General features: G+C 37.2%; 2 protein-coding genes across 6 annotated transcripts in view; one reads left to right on the top strand and one right to left on the bottom strand.

Annotated features, from left to right (window-relative positions):
- The window catches only part of LOC124616786 (calcium channel flower), a 75793-nt gene extending 67022 nt beyond the window's left edge, over window positions 1-8771 (bottom strand). For 2 of the 4 annotated variants that reach the window (XM_047145201.1, XM_047145200.1), the window contains exons 1-3: window positions 8485-8771; window positions 8281-8401; window positions 8111-8192 (exon numbers count right to left, since the gene is read on the bottom strand). In XM_047145201.1, coding sequence (XP_047001157.1) covers window positions 8111-8192; window positions 8281-8401; window positions 8485-8487 — 206 coding nt within the window. In that variant the 5' untranslated portion in view covers window positions 8488-8771. The remainder of the gene's footprint in view (window positions 1-8110; window positions 8193-8280; window positions 8402-8484) is intronic. The other 2 variants (XM_047145199.1, XM_047145198.1) reach the window with 2 other exon arrangements.
- Window positions 8772-9097: 326 nt separating this feature from the next.
- The window catches only part of LOC124616785 (kelch-like protein diablo), a 75647-nt gene continuing 65709 nt past the window's right edge, over window positions 9098-19035 (top strand). For both annotated transcript variants that reach the window (XR_006979884.1, XM_047145197.1), the window contains exons 1-2: window positions 9098-9318; window positions 9939-10180. Coding sequence is in view for 1 of the 2 variants with exons in the window: in XM_047145197.1 (XP_047001153.1) it covers window positions 10014-10180 (167 nt within the window). In the remaining variant the exon portion in view is untranslated. The remainder of the gene's footprint in view (window positions 9319-9938; window positions 10181-19035) is intronic.

Raw genomic sequence — 19035 nt, 5'->3', positions numbered from 1 at the left:
CTGGCAATAAAATTTCATTAGCTAGCAACCAGCAACTTATATACCAGTCTGAACTATTTATTCCAGATTTCCAAACTAAGTGTTTCAGTGATTATTCTGAAACTGAAGAATACTTAAGGGAGGTTCTTAGTCATTATGCAAATGTTAATTAATTTTCAATGCATCATCTGTTTACACAACTTTAATCATAAAAGATAATATGCAGATTAACATACTCTCGCTCTACAGATTTGAGAATTTCATAGACACCAGAATCCTTTAAAACAGAAGAGGTTGTGTTTTTCAATTTTGTACTTTTTGCATCATCAATGTCCTTCATTTCTATTTCTAGTAGTTTGTACAGGAGTTGCACATACCTTCATCATTTCTTTTGTTCAGATATCAGGTTCCTCAGATGATGTGGTATTAAGTCACCATACCATGAATATTCGTTAACAGTTTCCATACATACTTTTCACAAATTTCTAGCTTACTCTTCTCTGTTTTCCTAGTTTGAAACTTGTGGTATCTTATTCTTAACAGTAATATGGCTATAGAATTTTTATTTAATACTTTGTCAGGACAGCACATCTCAGGTTTTGCTCAAATAAGTTTTAGAAGCTGCTTTCCATATGACCTTTTTTTTGTCTGCAATAATCTACAAATTAATGCATTCTTCCTCTGTAGTCAACAGACATTATTGCACATAAATCTCTTCCCAGCATCACCTCAACAAAGTACAAAATCAACCACACATGGGTCCCAGCTGCCTGTCGTCTGCTAGAAAGCGTAAGGATTCCCGCCAAAGGTGGGCAGTAATGCACTTTACACACATTCTCCATTTCAGAGAAATTATGAATGCATAAATGTGCATGCATAGTTGTGTTGCTGGAAATTTATGCATGTGCAAAAAGTTGGACACAAAACAGGCATCACGTGTACGATTATCCTTGACAACCAGAATAAATTAATAACTTGCTCCTATTACCGACCTCCAAGTTGGCTGATACAGTTGCTGAACAGTCGAAAGAAGAATTGAGCCCTCTCAAATCGGTACTACACTCATACGATTATACTTGGTGGTGATGTCAATCTACCCTCGATGTGTTAGTGAAACTACATGTTTACAGTCAGTGTTAACCATAAAAGTTGTCCAAAGTCATACTAAACGCTTTCTTCAAAACTCATTTTGAACAATTCGTTACTCAAATTGTAAATGGTTTCGAAAACATACTCAACCCCTTAGGAACAAATAACCCCAAGCAAACAGGAAGCATTATGCCGGATGCAGGGATCAGTGATCACATGATCATTGTAGCGAGACATGATACCATAACCTCCAAACCTACCAAAAAATAAACACAAAATACAATTATTTAAAAAAGAAGATAAAAATTCTGCTTGGCACCTCACTAAGAGACAGTCTCCATTCCTTCTGCACTTACTATGTAAGCATAGATCAGACGTGGTTTAAATGAAGAGAAATAGTGTTGAAAGCAATGGAGACATTTATAACAAATTAATTAATAATAGACAGAACTGACCACCCATGGCGCACAAAACAGATTAGAACACTGTTGCAGAACATAAGGTCGAAATTTTGCGCAAACTTCAATGCCAGATGCTGATCAAATGTGAAGGATATTAGCACAAAGACACAATCTATGCCTTCATTGCGCGATAGTGATGGCTACTGTTATTGACGAGTGTGCCACTACAGCAGAGTTACTAAATATAGTTTTCCGAAATTCCTTCACTAATGAAGACAAAGTAAATATTCCAGAATTCAAATCAAGAACTGCTGCGAACATAAGTAGCTTCAAAGTAAGTATCCTCTGTGTAGCAAAGAAACTTTAATCACTTAATAAAGACAAGTTCTCTGGTTCAGACTGTATAGAGTACAGTGATATAATAGCTCTGTACTGTATCGCATGCAACTGCTCGCTCAATGAAAGATCCGTACCACAAAGAATGGAAAGTTGCACAGGTCACACCAATGGTTAAGAAAGAAAGGAGTAGTCCAATGAATTATATAGATCTATATCACTGGTGTCTAATTGCAGTAGAATTTTGGAACACATACTAGACTAACATTATGAGTTACTTCAAGGAAAATTATCTGTTGACACAATTAGCACGTATTCAGAAAATATCGTTCTTGTGAAATATAACTAGCTTTTTATTCTCACAAGGTAAGGGTGCTATCAGCACAGTATCACAAATTGATTCCATATTTCTAAATTTCCAAAGAGCTGTTGATACTGTCTCTCACCAGCAGTTTTTAACCAAATTGCTTGTGCACTGAGTCTGTCAACTGTGCGACTGGATTTCTGATTTCCTATCAAGAAGGTCACAGTAAATAGTAACTGATGGAAAGTAACTGGTAAAACAGAAGTAATATCTGGTGTTCCCTAAGGAAGTGTTATAGGTCCTCTGCTATTCTAATCTATATAAATTATTTACGAGACACTCCGAGCAGCTATATTAGTTTGTTTGCAGATGATGCTGTCATTTACCCTCTAGTAAAGTCATCAGAAGATCAAACCAATTGCAAAACGATTTACACAAGATATCTGGATGGCGCAAAAAGTCGCCACTGACTCTAAATAATGAAAAGTGTGAGGTTGTCTACAAGAACACTAAAAGGAATCCATTAAATTTGGTTACATGATAAATCACACAAATCTAAAGGCTGGCAGTATTACAAAATGGAGAGATTGTCATCCACCATGCAGTGGAGATGTTAAGTTGCAGACAGGCACAACAAATCAACTGCTAACAAGGGAGATTTCAGCCAAAAAAGGTCTTCCTCTAAAGCACACAAGTGCACTCATGCATGCGCAAAAAAAAAAAAAAGCACAACTCTCTCACACATGACCGCCATCTCTGGGTGCCCTGGCCACCTACTTCAGAATAAGGCCTTTTGACTGAAAGCTCACTTGTTAGCAGTCTTTTTTTGTTGTGCCTCAACATATGCACTATATGGTGAGCAGCAATCTATCCTTTTCATAATATTGTCATTATTTCACCCTGAATTTTCCATTATTTAATCTAAAGGCTGTCAATTCACCTAAATACCAAGGAATTACAATTACAAATAACTTACATTGGAATGATCACATATAAAATATAGTGGTGAAGGCAAACAAAAGACTGTTTCATTTGCAAAACACTTAGAAGATGCAACAGGTCTACTAAAGAGACTGCCTACACTATGTTTGTCCATCCTCTTCTGGAATATTTCTACATGGATAGGACTGACAGAAGACATCAAAGAAGGGCATTTCAATTATCATGAAATAGGGGAGAGCGTGTCACGGATGCGATAGGCAATCATTAAAACAAAGGCATCTCCAACAAGACATGCAGATGTGGGTTATTAATTCCTACCAACCATTTTTTACACATTAGAATAATAGAAATTTTTGTACAGAACAGAGAGAGAGTTGTCAACGAGAAGTATTCTGAGTTTGTTATCAAATTTTACTTTGCTGCCTGTCAGGCATCTTATATCATTGGGTAAAGGGTCAAAGCATTATACATTTTGTATTGCAGCATTATGCACCCCTTTTCGTGCTAAAGACAACCTTAATGTATACCTCATTGTTCCTGTTGAACTGTAGTGAATTATTTACAACAAACTTCATGAGGAAACAAATATACTGTGAAGCAGTCAGAGTGCCCAAATCGCTAAACAGATGTCTAAAAGATTATCGTGGGTGGGCACCACATATTATTCTTGCAGCACATTTTTGTGCAATCAAGACTGTTTCTTAGAGATGAATCACCCCAGAACATTACTCCACATGACATTATTGAATGAAAATATGCAAAATGTGCCAACTTACTGATTTGTCTCTCCCCAAAATTTGCAATGATTAAGTCCAAATGTGGCAGCACTAAGTTGTTTTTCGAGGTCCAAAATGTGATTCTTCCAATTTAAATTCTCATAAATATGGACCACCAAAAATTTTGAAGTTTCAACCCTTTTTACTATTTCCTCACCATTTGTTGCACTTATCATATGTGTTGTATCCCTAGATGTGCAGAACTGAATATGTTGGTCCTTTTTAAAATTGAGGGTGACCATTTGCAGAAAACCTGTCAATGATACTTTCAAGAACTTTATCATTTATTCTGTTTCTTTATGCATGCTTGGACTGACTACAACAATAGTGTCATCTGCAAAAAGAACTAATTCTGCTTGTTGTATACTACACAGAAAATCATTTACATATATGAGGAACAGTAGTGGATCTAAGCTTGAACCTTGGGGAACCTCATACGTGATTTATCCCCAGTCAGAATTATGTCCCAGGACTATATTGCTTGAATTACTAAGAACAACTTTCTGCATTCTTTTCGTTAGATAGGACATTATCCATTGGTTGGCTACACCATCGACCACATAAAATGTTAATTTATCTACGAGAATACTGTGATTCACACTGTCAAATGACTTGGAGAGATCGCATAAAATACCAACTGGTGCTAGTTTGTTTAATGTTTGTAAAATCTGGTGAGTGAACCTGTAAGAAGCTTTCTCAGTACAGCAATCCTTCTGAAACCCAATCTGTGATTTGCTAAGAATACTATTGTTGCTAAGGTGAGAGATTACTCTAGAACACATAACCTTCTCAAAAATTTTGGAGAATGATGTCAGCAGAGAAACAAGTTGATAATTATTGGCATCTTATCACCTTTTTCTTAAAGAGCAGCCTCTCTGGAAAAGTGTCTTGAGTTAGTGATGTATTATATATTTCAGGTAAGACTGGGCTTATTTCATGGGAACGAATTTTTAGTACTCTATCGGAAACAGCAAAACTAGACGAGCTATTTCTGAGAAAATGTATAATTTTCTTCATTTCAAAAGAAGATTGTAATACATTCATATGATTGAATTTTATTAAAGTCAGATTTTCAACATACTGCTGTTATTTTGTTCTTTAACTGTTTGTCCCTATGCTTTGTGCTTTATTTAAGAAATGCTTATTAAATGCAATTGCCACCTGTGACTCATTATTTATAGCCTTTCCATTCAGTTCACTAGTGCCATTGCATTGTTCTGTGACTGGTTGTCATGTGTATTGTTTCACTACAATCCATACTGCCTTAAGTCCGTTTTCAGAAGTACTGATTTCTGACATTATGTGCATATTCTTTGATTTTTTTAAATAACCTTTCTCAGTACTTTTGAGTATTTTTTGTGCACAAGTACTGCAGGAATTCCTTCTTGTTCTTGCCAAAAGATACATTTCCCTTTCATAAGATACTTGAACCCCTCTAGTGATCCAAATCGTATTAAAATAAGAGTAATCAGAGCTTGCACAGAAAAATTTAAGTGTTTGTCTTTTCCCAGTGATGTTCAAGTGTGGAACAGTAGAGAAATAGTGCGAAAGTGCTTCGCTGAACCCTCTGCCTGGCAGTTAAGTGTGAACTGCAGAGTAGTCATGCAGACGAAGATGTAAGGTACATGAGGAGAGTGAATATTGTTTTTGATATAATAACTTAATTTATTTGTTGTAATATGTTAATTGATTATTTGGAGACACATCTCATGTCTGTGATGTGAATCACCACCTCTTGGTGGGTTGTGGAGGTGGTGGTATCTGGCAGTGACATGAAAACAAACCAACACAATGCCTATAGTTTACAATGAAGTACACTGTTGTTAGGGAACCAAACTGTTGTTTCATTTTATGCATTGAATATGTGAGAGTTGGTCTGTGTTTATTCTCTTGGTCTATAGTCTTCTCATATGTTTAAAGGAGAGATAGAGTCGGGGAGAGTTGTGTTTGTATAGTAGTTTGTGGTAATGTACATCAGGAATACAACACTTAATCCATCCTGAATTATTGTGGTTAGCTTCTGAGCTGAATAATAGATGTATAATTATGTACTCTTAAGTGACTAGGACAGAAATGGCATACCTGATGTGGCAGCACAAATTTATGCAGTAAAAAAAAACAATTTTATATTATTACAAGTTCGAAAAAAATATAGCACAAAATATTAAAGAAGAGAGATTACTTCGGCCAGTAATAAATATCTGATTTCATTAAAAAGAGAAAAGCAAAGTTTGAATATTCATTTTTGTGGCTTTAAATACAACAAGGTTTTAATAATTTCCAGTTGGGTATTCATGATTAAAAAAGTCTTTGGTAAAGAAGCTCACAATATTTATCTTACAGTGAGATCAGGTTCCTTCACATATGCATGGGCAATTTATGAACAAGTTTCCAGCAGAGTGGATTTAGATTTTTATTAAATTTTGTTACGTACAGAAAAGATGAGAGACTAAAATGCAGACATACAACGGTGTTTGGGTCATGTGATGTTGCTTCACCACTTGAACAATACAGGTCAATTTGTTACCAAAAAACCTTTATTTGGCATTTACATTTGTTGGCTTCACTATCTCACATCCAAATTATCACATTTCAATATCATTGAAACTTTAACTGCACTACAGATTACTTTTGTCAGAGCAACCAAACTGACTGATTTCAGACAAACACCAGCTGTATGTCCTTATTTTGGTGACTCATCTAAGTTGGGTCAGAGAGGTTCACTAGTGTTAAACTGCAATAATAGGTGCAAAGTCACTTAAAATATTGCAATCAGCATAGTAAGATTGTTGGCACAGGTGCGAAACATATATTTACGAAATAAAAGTAGCCTACACCAATGGGTAAGGAAAGAAGGAACCAGAAATATATATTAAATCTTCAGGAGTACAGTACTTAGTCTTCATGGTGTATTTCTGTAACTTATATGTGAGAGAGCACATGTGTAATGTAGTCTTGCTATGTGAAGCAGTTACTTACTGACTAAATCCACAAAGCTTAATTCCCTGGGCATGTTGAGTTTATGTTGTGCTGCATTAAAATAAAATAATCAAAAGAGAACAACAAAAATCTGGAATGAAATATCAATATGAATTATGATAGATTAGTGCTCACCACACAGGAGGCAGCACTGAGCAGCAGACCAGCACATTTAAAGCTACACTGTTAAATATTATTCAGCTATTGGACAAAATCCTCCAACAGATGGAGACACACACACACACACACACACACACACACACACACACACACACACACACACACACACTCTCTCTCTCTCTCTCTCTCTCTCTCTCAATGTAGTATGAAGTGAGGAATTTAGAAATATACAACAACTCACTCCCCCCTCCCAATAAATTGCTCCTGCAGAGACCATGTAGACAAGATTAGTCTAATTACAGATCACACAGGCATTTATGCACTCATTCCTACCAAACTTCATAAATGAGTTGCACAAGAACAATGTAACATGTGACACAAAGGGAAGAATACGTGGCGCACACTTATTGGGACCTGTAGAGACCTGGACATCTACCGTCAGAATACACATTTGAGAAAAGCAGCAGTCAGAAAATACCACTGATGACTGTAAAGGCAATAATGATTGTCAAAAATATCTTCTATACTCTATTCTTCTATGCTACAAGGAACAAATTTTGCTGCTAGCAGAAAAGCTGCTACAGTGACAAACAGTATGAAATCGGGCTATGTACGACGACAATGCAAAGAGAGTTTTCCAGCCCTCAGATCTAGAGTAACAAATAACTAAAAGTGGCGTGGACTTTATTTAAAATATTTGTTACTTATATTAGAACCCCACTTGGGCACTACAGCAACGCAACAAAACAGTTGAGATGTTCATTTTGTGTCTTGGGAAATACTATGAAACGTATGAATCCCGTGAAATTTCTCTGTTGGTATTATTGCAGGAACTGCTGTTATCCATTTTATATTAATTTCAATCTAATCACATTAAGTTTTCAATAGGCATTATGTTTAAAACAACATGAAATCTGAATGGTAGCATAAAATTATCATATAAAAATATGTCTGAACTAAACTCCCACAAACAAATGACGAGACCAGAAAACCAGTCACCTCTGATTAACTTCTTGTAGCTGAGATACACGGTAATGTAAAATTTCGTAAAAGACATCCTTGGCAAAGGCAAACATGATGTTTTTCACAAAATAATCAACTATGCCTACATGAACTACAATTTATAGTTACGATACGGTGTATGACTATTAACTACAAGCTGAAGAAAAGTACTGCTGACTTACATTTGCCACATTCCACCAATAAGGCAGTCAACTTGGCCAATTACAATGCCAACACAGTTCCAGACACCCAGCCCAATGGCAACTGTAAAGAAAATTACACACAAAAAACTTGTTATATTTGGTACGCCGTACTTCCGCCAATGTGCTTCTATATAGTATAACAATAGTACCTAAACTGCCCACGGTTCCTAATCCACGGCCTGCATATTTCATCCACCACGGGATGTCATCTTTAGCTACAGGATCTTGACCTGGTCTCTGCATTAGGGCACCAATTTTTTCTGCAAAAGACTGAAAGAAGGATAAGAATTACTGAAAGGTCTGCCAAGTAATCACGTTCTCTCTAAACACCGAATATAATACATCACACGGACCATCTCTCAGCGCTGTAATGTAGTCAGTTACAGCGGAGCAGATGATACGGTCAAACAATTGCCAAGCGACGAAGCGAAATACAGAGGCTTAGACACGTATTACTCCTCAGTTGACGTTTCCATATAACAAGCTTGTACTTGATATTACTTGCTTCAGTGTTTAATATTTCAATGAGTCAGAAAAAGGCTGTTAATTGACGGTATTTTAAAAATATATGACAAATACTATACAATCTGTCATATGACACAACTCGCAAATCAAAGATCACGCCTTATCACACGTACTTCAAACCCCGCATAGGCAAGTCAATATCACGAGATCTTCTGATACGCAACGACAAGCAAGACGAAAAACAAAGTAGCTAATATAACAATAGGCTTATTTTATTCCGCCTAAGAACCGGCTAGGACGATTACAAGAGTTTAATAAAACTGAAGTATATTTTGGTCTCGAGGACAGATAATAAACAATAGAATCTTAGGAAAGGTATTACATAGGAGAGAAGAAGGAAGGGTCTAATATGATACAGAATTAGTCTCTTTTCACTAGTTGAAATTATTTTTTGGGAGGAGTTACGTCTTTGGGATATGCATATCGAAATAGCAAAGATAATAGAATATGTGCAAGATTCGTACGAAAGGGTCAACAAATCAGAGGTGGTACTGGTGCTAGTTTATTTGGATTGAGACGAAAATAAATTAATATGTCACATAACCAGTTATTAAAATGCACGGCATCACAAATCTTGTAGTCCCTGTAACAAGCGATAGTGCTTGTTATATTTCAGTGGTGGAGCATAATTTTGAGAAACAGTAAAAACTCACGTATCAAAGGTGAGTTAAATTATCCCCAACTGAATCAACAGATGTAATTCTTCCTTTTAAATATAACGATTAATGTAATTGGCACCTCCGAATTGTTTGCAAATGGTCATAAGATATTACTGGAGAGTCTTGTCAGACTGTAAATGTTAGACTGGAATCAACATCCGGTAACTATGTCACTTATTTTTATTGTTATATTTTTGTTGACAACACATTGACGGTAACTATGGTCGCAATGACTACAGATTCATCTTTTTATTCACCCTTTGTCAAGCTAAACACTGAAACAGAGAGAAAACTTTTCATTTGCAATGATCATGTGCAACTGTTGTCAGTTGCCAGTACTAGGAAACGATTAGACTTTTGAAACAGTAACGGTAAGTTGGGTGTCAATAGATTCTCGTATTGGTAGCAACAGTAATATAAGCACATGACAGAATCACAAAATCAAACCACATGTGCAGGCCCTAGTTATTTCTATAATAAAGTGAATAATGCCAATGTAGTATTAAGTAATTAATGTAATTACTTTGAATTGACGTTTTGTTTAGGGTTGTATTTAAGGGCAAATTAAATTTGCCTTATTGAATGTTGACACCACCAAAAATCTCTGTGTGTTGGTGTTGTAGATTGACTCTGCGTGGGATTGGGCTGCCCAGCCGCCCTTGCGCCTCCATCTAGCCCAACAAGCTCGCAGCAGCAGGATGGGTGAAATGGTGATAGGAGAACGGCCACCATCTCCTGCTCGCTTAGCACATACTTCGGAAAAACATCCAAGAGTTACTCTGACGGAGTTAAATGTACTGCGAAGGCACCGTGAACTCTGTGATGTGGTTCTCAATGTTGGCACCCGAAAGATCTTTGCTCACAGGTTAGTAGTACTTTACAGTAAGGTTGAAAATGTTATTTCTTACTAAAACAGTTAATTCTTTGATGCTTCATGTCTTGCTAGGAAGGTAATGATGGACTGTTTCCTCATTAATTTATTATATGTTGTTCTCCGGGCAATAGCAGGGAAAGTTCCAGTTTTCTAAGTGACATACAGGATTACAAATTCAAAGAAGCAGCATTTGTCTGTTTTATTAGTTTGTGGAGGAATTAATGGTTTGAGAATGGTAGGGTAAACTTACATATTGGATCCCCCCTCAATCTTGGTTGTAGTGACAGACTGATTTGTAGCACATATTGAGGGTTAGGTTTAAGGTGACAATTTGGTCATGAGTTAGCGAAGCCAAGAAATGTGAAAGCAGAAAATTGGGTTGTAGTAATAAATTGGCTGGAAGCGAAGCCTAGGCTGATGTTGACATCCAAATGGTAAAAGAAATAGGATGATGATAAATTATTCAATTTTGGGGACTGTAACTGAGAAACAGTTTTTTTCAATACACCGTACCACAACAAGAAAAGTGGCTTTGGTTAATGTATTTAAACGGAATCAGGCTATTCCATAAAATTTTGACAGTTATTATTGCTGTTTTCTAGTGAGGTGGGAGAACCAATTATTTATGTCGTATCCTCATACTATATTACAAGGGGTAGTCTGAAGTTTTAATTATCACCTGAAAAAATACAAAGCAACCATGAAACTTGACAAGTGTGTTAGTCCTTTTCTACATATTCAGCCGTCACTATGACAGACTTTGCCAGTGGTGATTGATTCATCAGATACCCTGATTGTTGATGCCTCCGTTGTGATTATTCAGGAAATGTTCCACATCAAAAATCGCATCACTGCCCCATAAATGCCTGCTACACAATGATTTTTTTCTTCTGTGGAAAGAGGAAGAGGTCAGTGGATGCCATTTTGGGTAAATACAGAGGATGGGGAGGAAAAATTTGATAGTCCAAAGAATCAGCGTGTGTGAATGTGTCCTGTGCAGAATGAGCAGGGGCATTGAGATATAGTGGAAATGCCTGCTTGGACAACTTCTGACACTACTTTGTTTTGACAACCTCCGATTGCCTCAACAGGATATTTCAATAATATGCTCCTGTGGCAGTTTGCCACTGAAAAGCATAGTGTGTTAGCAACGCACCGTGTCAGTACACCCCCCCCCCCCCCCCCACCACCACCACCACCACCACCACCAAAAAAGAGTCAGCAATTCCTTTCCTGATGATTAAAAGAAGACGGCATGTTTCACTTTTACTCTACTTATTTTATTGCTTGACAACTAGTTTCTGCCTTCTGGGCCATTCTCAAATGTTGGCATTAGAAAAATGGGCCATATGTGATGAAATGGCAGCTGTCAAACCAACAGGAAAGCATATGTAAACCAAAGTGAATAGACCACACAAATTTAGAGACATGATAATACAGAAAGCACCATTTTTGTGCTGCATAAAATCACTTTATAATGGCATGAAAAGCAGCTAAACAAGTTGTGAAACAATGAAAAAATACAGCAGAAGTGGAAATGACACCATGTTTTATTAAATTTTTAGCTCTGGCTCCCACTATGAGGAAAATTACCCGATGATGGTTGGGTCTGCTTTTTTTTGCAGTGATAGTCACACATTTCCACTGGTTGCTATACTCCTTTTCTTGGGGTTGTAGCGATATACCACACACACACTCATGATGATTACGCAGTTATGAAAGTCTGGATTGGCTTGACACAGGTGCTGCCTTGATCTAGTAGGCTTTTTGAATGGGTTTTCACAGTTACGGAACCCAATGGGTGGCACCTACGTATGATAGATGGCACAGTAGTGCAAGATTTAAATGTGTATCAGGACTGCAGGCTGGCACCTGCAAACAAGCAAAAAATTGTTTATGTACTTTATTTTTTCAGATGGTAATTAAAAATTTAACCACCCCTCATATGCAACTCTTTCTATGACGTTAGTGCCACCCAGTAGATTCTTGATGCTTATACTTTCCTCAGTATGTGTGCTTAGGGATGCCGTCTTGGAAGAAACCATGGGCTTAAACAACTTTTCAGTCGTGTGGAATGAAGGCAGTTTACTACAAGATTTATCATTAATGTAATCAATTTGTTGTACCCTTATCATCATACTGAAGATTCTTTCAGCAAATGATTTACTAATAGGAATTGAAAATATGTATCATTTAAGCCTAAGCAGTTGGAAATAGGAGAGGGGGTCCAAGCTTAATGAAATCTATTTAGTTCTGGTCATCTGCTTTACTTCTATCAAGTCTAGCATACGCACTCTGCAAATCACAGAATTCATTATATAGCTGACCTTCATCCAGCCTGAGATTCAATTTATTGGTAAAGAAACATACTGCTAATGCAGGTGAAAAACTTCTTATTCATTGAACACATTGTTCTCAGAAAACCCATAGTTTCGGCACAAATAATCAAAGCAACATGCCAAAAAACATTGTGCAATATTTTCAAAACTCAGCCTCTTTGATTTCGCTGTTACTTCCAGAATTTCATGAATTTTCTTTCCTAAGAACATGTCTTGGTTCCCACTCTCTAGCTTGCACTTACGGTCCTTTATTATTCTTCCCAGTTCAACAGATGTAACTTACCCATTTTCCAGTTCTCTAACATCAGTTTCAAGCAGTGTCATAATATCCTGCAGAAAACATAGATAACAGTCATGAAGTGAATGGTCATTTTCTTGATTTATTTTAGGTATTTATTTAGTTGTCCGTAGATCATGGTAGTACAGCAGTGTCAGACATGTTAGAAACTTAACACTAACAAAATAGGATAAGACAGGAAATCGCTATGACCTAATTGAAGGAAACATCCAGCATTTACCTTAGCAACAAGGGGGAGCCATGGAAAACCAAGTCAGACTGGCCAGGCAAGAAATAAACCCCAGTTCTCCTAAATGTGAGTCCAGTACATTAAGATTGTGGTATCCACCTTGCTCAGTAGATGATTGGAAATTGAATCACAAAATACATCATCTGCATTGTCAGTGCAGTGTGCACACTAAGTAAATAAACTGAAAAAGTGAAAACACCTGAACAAACTACATAATGCTGTAGAAAATTACAAAATGTGCAATAAGTTAACAGTGATGTAGGTAAATCATGAAACTTTAATTTAAAACATCCATTGAAAAATAAAACTTATGAGCAAATTATGTAGCACTGCTAAAGTGTAAAGCATGAGCACATGAAAACCTAGAGACACTATAACCATCACAGTTAGGCTAGCAGCAAATCCCTTCTCAGTGGAAGTGTATCACAATGCATCTGAAACAGAGGAAACAGAAAACCAACAGCAGAAACATTCTTTGCAAAGACAAACATAGCACCAGTGGTACATCAGTTGCTGTTGTTGTCCCAGTCCAGAGACTGGTTTGATGCAGCCCTCCATGCTACTCTATACTGTGCGAGCTTCTTCATCTCCAAGTACCTACTGCAACCTACATCCTTCTGAATTTGCTTAGTGTATTCATCTCTTGGTCTCCCTCTATTGTTTTTACCCTCCATGCTACCCTCCAATACTAAATTGGTGATCCCTTGATGCCTCAGAACATTTCCTACCAACCGATCCCATCTTCTAGTCAAGTTGTGCCACACATTCCTCTTCTCCCAAATTCTATTATCTCCTCATTAGTTATGTGATCTACCCATCTAATCTTCAGCATTCTTCTGTAGCACCACATTTCGAAAGCTTCTATTCTCTTCTTGTCTAAACTATTTATCACCCATGTTTCGCTTCCATACATGGCTACACTGCACACAAATACTTTCAGAAATGACTTCGTGACATTTAAATCTGTAATGAATGTTAACAAGTTCCTCTTCTTCAGAAACACTTTCCTTGCCATTGCCAGTCTACATTTAATATCCTCTCAACTTCAACCATCTTCAGTTGTTTTGCACTCAAATAACAAAACTCATTTACTACTTAAATGTCTCATTTCCTAAACTAATTCCCTCAGCATCATCTGATTTAATTTGACTACATTCCATTATACTCATTTTGCTCTTGTTGATGTTCATCTCCTGCAGGAGTAGGTTTAATAATGAATAAAACAATAGGAATGCGGGTAAGCTACTACAAACAGCACAACGAACGCATTGTTGTGGCCAAGACAGACACGAAGCCCACGCCTACGACAGTAGTACAAGTCTATTTGCCAACTAGCTCTGCAGATGACGAAGAAATTGAAGAAATGTGTGATGAGATAAGAGAAATTATTCAGATACTGAAGGGAGACGAAAATTTAATAGTCATGGCTGACTGGAATTCGGTAGTAGGAAAAGGGAGAGAAGGAAACGTAGTAGGTGAATATGGATTGGGGGTAAGAAATGAAAGAGGAAGCCGCTTGGTGGAATTTTGCACAGAGCACAACTTAATCATAGCTAACACTTGGTTCAAGAATCACAAAAGAAGGTTGTATACATGGAAGAAGCCTGGAGATACTGACAGGTTTCAGATAGATTATATAATAGTAAGACAGAGATTTTGGAACCAGGTTTTAAATTGTAAGACATTTCCAGGAGCAGATGTGGACTCTGACCACAATCTATTGGTTATGAACCGTAGATTAAAACTGAAGAAACTGCAAAAAGGTGGGAATTTAAGGAGATGGGACCTGGATAAACTGACTAAGCCAGAGATTGTACAGAGTTTCAGGGAGAGCATAGGGGAACAATTGACAAGAATGGGGGAAAGAAATACAGTAGAAGAAGAATGGGTAGCTTTGCAGGATGAAGTAGTGAAAGCAGCAGAGGATCAAGTAGGTAAAAAGACGAGGGCTAATAGAAATCCTTGGGTGACAGAAGAAATATTGAATTTAACTTACGAAAGGAGAAAATACAAAAATGCAGTAAATGAAGCAGGCAAAAAGGAATAAAAACATCTCAAAAATGAGGTCGACAGGAAGTGCAAAATGGCTAAGCAGGCATGGCTAGAGGACAAATGTAAGGATGTACAGGCTTATCTCACTAGAGATAAGATAGATACTGCCTACAGGAAAATGAAAGAGACGTTTGGAGATAAGAGAACGACTTGTATGAATATCAAGAGCTCAGATGGAAACCCAGTTCTAAGCAAAGAATGGAAAGCAGAAAGGTGGAAGTAGTATATAGAGGGTCTATAAAAGGGTGATGTACTTGAGGACTATATTATGGAAATGGAAGAGGATGTAGATGAAGATGAAATGGAAGATACGATACTGCGTGAAGAGTTTGACAGAGCACTGAAAGACCTGAGTCGAAACAAGGCCCCGGGAGTAGACAACATTCCATTAGAACTACTGACAGCCTTGGGAGAGCCAGTCCTGACAAAACTCTACCATCTGGTGAGCAAGATGTATGAGACAGGCGAAATACCCCCAGACTTCAAGAAGAATATAATAATTCCAATCCCAAAGAAAGCAGGCGTTGACAGATGTGAAAATTACCAAACTATCAGTTTAATAAGTCACGGCTGCAAAATACTAACGCGAATTCTTTACAGACGAATGGAAGAATTGGTAGAAGCCGACCTTGGGGAAGATCAGTTTGGATTCCCTAGAAATATGGGAGCACGTGAGGCAATACTGACCCTACGACTTATTTTAGAAGCTAGATTAAGAAAAGGCAAAACTACGTTTCTAGCATTTGTAGACTTAGAGAAAGCTTTTGACAATGTTGACTGGAATACTCTCTTTCAAATTCTAAAGGTGGCAGGACTAAAATACAGGGAGCGAAAGGCTATTTACAATTCGTACAGAAACCAGATGGCAGTTATAAGAGTTGAGGGACATGAAAGGGAAGCAGTGGTTGGGAAGGGAGTAAGACAGGGTTGTAGCCTCTCCCCGATGTTGTTTAATCTGTATATTGAGCAAGCAGTAAAGGAAACAAAAGAAAAATGCGGAGTAGGTATTAAAATCCATGGAGAAGAAATTAAACCTTTGAGGTTCACCGATGACATTGTAATTCTGTCAGAGACAGCAAAGGACTTGGAAGAGCAGTTGAACGGAATGGACAGTGTCTTGAAAGGAGGATATAAGATGAACATCAACAAGAGCAAAACGAGGATAAAGGAATGTAGTCTAATTAAGTCGGATGATGCTGAGGGAATTAGATTAGGAAATGAGGCATCTTTTGCTATTTGGGGAGCAAAATAACTGATGATGGTCGAAGTAGAGAGGATATAAAATGTGGACTGGCAATGGCAAGGAAAGTGTTTCTGAAGAAGAGAAATTTGTTAACATCGAGTATAGATTTAAGTGTCAGAAAGTCGTTTCTGAAAGTATTTGTATGGCGTGTAGCCATGTATGGAAGTGGAACATGGATGATAAGTAGTTTGGACAAGAAGAGAATAGAAGCTTTCGAAATGTGGTGCTACAGAAGAATGCTGAAGATTAGATGGGTGGATCACATAACTAATGAGGAGGTACTGAGCAGGATTGGGGAGAAGAGGAGTTTGTGGCACAACTTGACTAGAAGAAGGGATCGGTTGGCAGGACATGTTCTGAGGCATCAAGGGATCACAAATTTAGTAGTGGAGGGTAAAAGTCATAGAGGGAGACCAAGAGATGAATACACTAAGCAGATTCATAGGGATGTAGGCTGCAGTATGTACTGGGAGATGAAGAAGCTTGCCCAGGATAGAGTAGCATGGAGAGCTGCATCAAACCAGTCTCAGGACTGAAGACCACAATAACAACAACAACAACAACAACAACAACAATGTTCATCTCATATCCTCCTTTCAAGACACTGTCCATTCTATTCAACTGCTCTTCCAGGTCCTTTTCTGTCTCTGACAGAATTACAATGTCATTGGCAAACTGCAAATTTTTTATTTCTTCTTTATGGATTTTAATTCATATTCCAAATTTTTCTTTTGTTTCCTTTACTGATTGAATAACATCAGGGATAGGCTACAACCATGTCTCACTCCCTTCTCAACTGCTGCTTTCCTTTCGTGCCCCTCGACATCAGTTAACAGAATTAAAAGAATCTAACAGTGAATGAGGGCCTGGTAATCCTGTAGGCTAACATATTCACTTACGTTGTAGAAACATTTCTTGAGAAGAAATGATTTTAACTCTGATTTAAAGGAACTTTCCATTTGCGACATCTTTATGTATGTTGGCAGTGCATTATAACGAATGGCACCAAAGTAATTCATAAGTCTTTCAGTTAGGGTTGTTCTAACTCATTTTGTATGGAGGGTCATGCAGTTAGAGTATTCAGTAAGCAGAGTTGGTTAGCAGGTCACCAAGTCGAGCTCTCGTAATCAACCCACTTTCGTGTATGTACAAGGAGGGTACAGTAAGTGAACACAAACTTTTTAAATTGGGGCTTGCAGTTAGCCCTAGCCTAAGTGACAAGATTCGAATAGCCCTTTCCCCAAAGTATAAATTCATAGGTCCCCAAACGACCATATCCAGATTTAATGAAATTTGGTGTGAAGGATCTGTATGACCTTTGATGGGTATAAGTACCAAAGTTCAGTTCAGTACCTTCAGTGGTTGAATTTTTAGGGGCTTTTAAAGAGAGGCTACTCACCTCCTCATCACATATGAGGGTGCAAATGTGCCAAGTTTACTAATTTTTTTAAAATTTCTGGCAAACATTTGGTCATTTGCTTTAATATATATAGATAACTTTGTATGCTGAATCACATAAAGGCAAAAAGTAGGGATTTAGCCACACCTAATATAAATGCAAGCCTCAAAAGTGCCTAGAAATTCATCGTGCAATTCTGAGAGTCAAGGTTTGACCGACCACTGCTAGTTTTCGTATAAACCAATCACACCAAAACGTCATAGTGTTATTCCCACCCATAATGTCTATATATGTATCAAATTTAATTAACATTGGGTGCCTACTCCTTTTTTTTTTAATAAATTTTTTATTTTTATTTGCCACAGCTGGAAAGAACATATTAGCTTTCAAAAGTATATTGTTTAATTTCTGAATCTTGCATTTTGATGAGTAAGAATACCTTTCAAAAGTTATTATTTTAGAATTTTGAGAACATTGAAAAGTTAAATATGTTGCTCATTAAATCTCACAACACTACTTGTAATTACTCTTTTTATTCGATTAGCTATATAAATCAATTTCCAATATCAATGTAACACATGCCATTAAAATAAGTATAATACCCAATGCAGCAAATTTGCAAGATAAAAACACTAAAAAGCCAGTTCCAATTTTGATTAAACAGTTCTACAGTTTTGTCAAAGACAGATTGTGATGGTGTGTGTAAAGTCATGAACATATGTTGCTCAGGAATCCAGCTGGTGTCTAGCAATTGGCCAGTATAAGGAACAAGCAGAACCATTTAGGTGCATAAAGCTGATGAAATCTTGTTGTTCATGTAAAACTTCATATACGTTTCCAACCCACCAAAAATTGTCATACATATATGCAACTTACTATCTTGGTTGTAAACTAGCAATTGATACAGCTGGAATTTCTTCATCTGCTTCAACGGCAATAAATGTGAATGCTGTGACATCATTGGAAACTCTGCTTACTTTGGTCTGATTACAATTAATTGGCTAAAATTTATGATTTTCTCTTGTTCCAGCAATTGTCTCTCTCCTGGCAACTTTGTATCTTGGCCAGGCTAAATTTTTTCAATTTCTTCTTTTGGCACATAAAAAACTATGGCTGGAATACTATCACACAGAATTTGAACAAATCATATGGAGTCAATATTTGGTTATCTGACGGCCCCCATAAACTAGCATGAGATACTAGTCTTTTTGCTGTTCCCACAATGCCCTCACAAGGCAATTTACCATGGCTTGTTAAAAAAAAAATCCATTTGGCAGTGATGGCAA

Source organism: Schistocerca americana, chromosome 5, assembly GCF_021461395.2.
Source record: "Schistocerca americana isolate TAMUIC-IGC-003095 chromosome 5, iqSchAmer2.1, whole genome shotgun sequence".
NCBI lineage: Eukaryota > Metazoa > Arthropoda > Insecta > Orthoptera > Acrididae > Schistocerca > Schistocerca americana.
Note: the sequence above shows the minus strand (reverse complement) of the source record. Positions and strands in the feature narration are given on the sequence as shown.